Source organism: Neophocaena asiaeorientalis, unplaced genomic scaffold (assembly GCF_003031525.2).
Source record: "Neophocaena asiaeorientalis asiaeorientalis breed wild unplaced genomic scaffold, Neophocaena_asiaeorientalis_V1.1 scaffold312, whole genome shotgun sequence".
Lineage (NCBI taxonomy): Eukaryota > Metazoa > Chordata > Mammalia > Artiodactyla > Phocoenidae > Neophocaena > Neophocaena asiaeorientalis.
This window is the reverse complement of record NW_020174707.1, coordinates 1,628,616-1,632,658: the sequence shown is the minus strand read 5'-3', so window position 1 is coordinate 1,632,658 and position 4,043 is coordinate 1,628,616. Positions and strand designations below refer to the sequence as shown.

The 4,043-nt window shown below is 39.3% G+C and overlaps 1 protein-coding gene across 1 annotated transcript in view; it reads left to right on the top strand.

The window, feature by feature from the left end:
- MED14 (mediator complex subunit 14) overlaps positions 1–4,043 on the top strand; it is a 69,164-nt gene that overhangs the window by 43,117 nt on the left and 22,004 nt on the right. The window contains exons 20-21 of the mRNA XM_024759835.1: positions 972–1,124; positions 1,660–1,929. Of these exons, the coding sequence (XP_024615603.1) occupies positions 972–1,124; positions 1,660–1,929 (423 nt within the window). The remainder of the gene's footprint in view (positions 1–971; positions 1,125–1,659; positions 1,930–4,043) is intronic.

Sequence of the window (4,043 nt, the reverse complement as noted above, 5' to 3'; positions counted from 1 at the left end):
GTGTCCGCTTGGCGGGGTGGGGGGGGGGGGTGCACAAAAGAAAACCCAAAAAACTAAAGTCCTTTCATATATCTTTAAAAACTCAAGAATTCAAAAATTATGAAAACTTTCTTGAAATAATTGAGGGTTCAAGTAAAAATTAGGGATAAAATGGTAAATTTTAAATACTTTGTTGATAAAAAAATATACTATAACGCTTAACTCTTTAAAATTGAAAACAAAAACTATACCCTCTTTGGAGTGTGTATTCTTGAAGAGTTTTGGGCAAGGTAATATACTTCTGGTATTTATGGGGTTTTTTCTTCACTGGTTTCAATCTGCTTAGCAGCGTGATTACTATAATGAAGATTACATATGAACGGTCTTGAACAGTGTGGTATGTCTGTGCTTTTAGTCATATGGTTGTTAACGTTATCTGATCCTGTATTAATCTTGAAGGTATTCCCCATAGTCTGTAGTTTCTTATTTTTTTCCCCACCCCATATGTAAAGTCCTAGAAATTTAGTATATAAATTCAGCCAGCTAGCTTCTTTCTGGACTCTTCCACATAAAGTAATATCAGAAATTACTTGAGTGTTTTAAAATCTGTTAACTGAAGGTGGCATCTGTTGGGGCTGGCTTCCTTTTCCCTTTAATACGGTACTCACCTAGGGGGTGACTCTTATTCCATTCAAGAGAAAATGGAAAAATAAGAAACAATGACAATTTTCAAATAAAGTTTAATCAAAGTTTTTTCTTTAGCACCTTCTCTTTCTGTTTTATTTAGTAGAAGTGGGCTGTCTAACACACACATACTAAGTGAATGTCCATAGGGACAGCACATCTGCAGTTTACAGGGTCTCATGAGTTGCTTCCAAAAAAGACCTCATTTAGATCTTTGGCATTTTGCCTTACTGTTTAAACATTATTTTTTCTTCTGATTGACTCCGTTCCTTTCTCGGTTTCTGAAACATGTAATCTCTTTGATTTAGATTAGTATCCAGTGGAATTCCATACATCAGAAATTTCACATTTCTTTGGGAACTGTTGGTCCAAACTCAGGATGCAGTAACTGTCACAATACCATTCTCCATCAGCTTCAAGAAATGTTCAACAAAACACCAAATGTGGTTCAGTTATTACAGGTAATTAAGTTCATTTTCTATTTAAAAATAAGACTCAGTGTTAGTGTCTCGTGGAAAACTCCTCAAAAAATCATGCGGACTTGGGGGCTTCCCTGGTGGCGCAGTGGTTGAGAATCTGCCTGCTAATGCAGGGGACACGGGTTTGAGCCCTGGTCTGGGAGGATCCCACATGCCGCGGAGCAACTGGGCCCGTGAGCCACAACTGCTGAGCCTGCGCATCTGGAGCCTGTGCTCTGCAACGAGAGAGGCCATGACAGTGAGAGGCCCGCGTACTGCGATGGAGAGTGGCCCCCGCTTGCCACAACTAGAGAAAGCCCTTGCACAGAAATGAAGACCCAACACAGCCAAAAATTAATTAATTAATTAAAGTACCCTTAACTAAAAAAAAAAATCATGTGGACTTAACTTGTCTTTAACGACGAAAGTCTTTATGGAATGTGCCAGAAGGACATTGTCTCATTTGTGACGATTTTACGTTGAAAATTCTGAGGTTTTAGCAGAAACTGGATGCTCTCACTGCATTTGTTCCTTGTAGGTACTGTTTGATACTCAGGCTCCATTGAATGCCATCAACAAACTGCCCACTGTGCCGATGTTGGGCTTGACCCAGAGAACCAACACTGCCTACCAGTGCTTCTCCATCCTGCCGCAGTCGTCCACCCACATCAGACTGGCCTTCAGGAACATGTATTGCATTGATATATACTGCCGGAGTCGAGGCGTTGTGGCAATACGCGATGGGGCCTATAGTCTTTTTGATAGTAGCAAGTTAGTTGAAGGTTTTTATCCTGCACCAGGACTCAAGGTAATGGACTTCAGTGTTTACAGCATTAGTAAACATAAATGTGATCTCTAAAACAGTTCCTTCGAGGGGGAAATAACGGGGGGGAAAAGCAACAAATTCCTGTTTAAATTTAATGAGTAGCCATGTTAATTCATCATCTCTGCAACTTCATTCTGAAGGAGCTAGAACTTCTGGTAAAGTGCTGTGCCTAGGTATATGAAATGATAAGATGTCCTTCCTTTTATTTCCTTACCGTGTAATGAGTGAAGATACTAAAGAGAGTCCTATTTGCTCTTTGGAGCTTCAAGGAACTTTAAAAGTAGTCTTTATCAGTGAATATTGAAAAGCTTTGTTCATCAGTTCAGCTGTGATACTTTTTTTAAAATGTAGGGTCTTGGGCCACAACCCCTGGAGATTTTGGTATGACAGCTAAGTTGTATGTTCTTATAGTTTAGAGTCAAATAGTTCCAAATGGCCTGTTTTGAAAATTAGTCCCAATCTTGCCAGTTTCCTACTCTGTTTTCAACTCTTATACAGTATAGCTCATTCTCTTGGTATTTACATCCTTACCTCTAAATAGCATGCTTTCCTTGCTCTTTGTTGACTTCTTAGTTGAGGGCGTTATCTGACTCTCGTAATGGAAGATGAGGATTTAATTCTTTTTTAGTTCTTTCTTACATGCCCCTTCCCCTTTTCAGGCTGCTCCCAGTACCGATTCATCTTCTTTCTTTCCTCCAACCTTTTGGTATGGTTAGGTAGCAATTTAGGTAATTTTTCAGTGTTCACATTATTATGAGTATTTAACACTATTCTACCAAGCTTACTATGATTACTTTTCCTTTCTTGCTCAGCATTTATTTTCCTTGGAACTATTAATTAACTTTTTTGTTTCTTAGCTCTCTCTGTACTTATCACTAACTCAACCTTAAAGTCTCCCATATATGTAACTCTCCCCTCAGTACGTTCACAAATCAGATACCTTACCAGTTTCATCTTGAAGACATCTCTTCCACAGTCCTCTGAACTCCAGTCTGGAATGGTAGCGCTCCAGACCTTTGGCCCAGTTTTGATTTAGGAATCTGCAGAAGGGTGGTGAAGCAGGAGATTCCTTCACTTCTCTCTTGTGTTGCATGCCCTGTGGCTTGGACCCCACATCTTGTTCTTGGTTTACTTCATTGTTTTGGTGGAATACTTTCTATGTAGCTCCCTGGGAGAAGATACACGGTAGGTTAATTTGAGACCTTGTATTGTCGGAAAGCATCTTTAGTTTAGCGTCATCTAGTTGAGAGAGCGGCTAGGTGTAGAATTCTAGGTTGCAGTCATTTTCTGTAAGAATTTTGAAGGCATTGCTCCATTGTGCCCTAGCTTCTGTTGTGACCATTGAGACATTTCATCCTGTTCCAGTTCTTGAACCTTATGTGACTAAGTGGACTCTTTCAGTCTGGAAACTTACATCCTTTTGTTGTGGGGAATTTCCTTGTGCTCTTCCTCGAGTCTTTTCCTTTGTGTTCACTGTTAGCTCTTTCTGCTACCCCTGCTATTCTGAAGTTGGGCATCCTGGACTTATCCTCTAATTTTCTTATCTTTTCTGTTTTTTATCTCTTTGTTTCTGGGAGATTTCCTTTCTTTGGTTTTTTTCCAATCCTTCTATTTTTCATTTCCATCAAGAATTTTTTTTTTTTTTGCCATCTTTTAAAAAATTTCCGAGAGCTCTTTTTGATTCTGAAAGTTCGTTTCATGACGTCCTGTTCTGTATGGCTTCGTTACCTTCTCTTGCCTCTTCCTACATAATCTCCATTTCATCCGCCTTTTTTTGTTTTCATCTCTTTCATATTAGTAGTTTTCAAATATTAAGTGATTCTTAACTCTGTGCTTTTATTTAAAGGTGACACTTGCTGACTGTAATCTTCACTGCAGGATGATCTGCTTGGGCCATTTCATTGGGTAACTCCCAATGTCAGTAGCTTCAGGTCTTTTTGTTGGGCCAGTGTGAGTACCAAGAGAAGAGTATCAAGACTCTGCATAGCCGTTGTGCATCTGGCTCCCAATATTTGGCAAGTCAAATAAGAGAAGGAAACTAGTATTCTCAGCATTCAGTATGTAAACTTTAATCTCTATTTTTAGTATGGTACCCC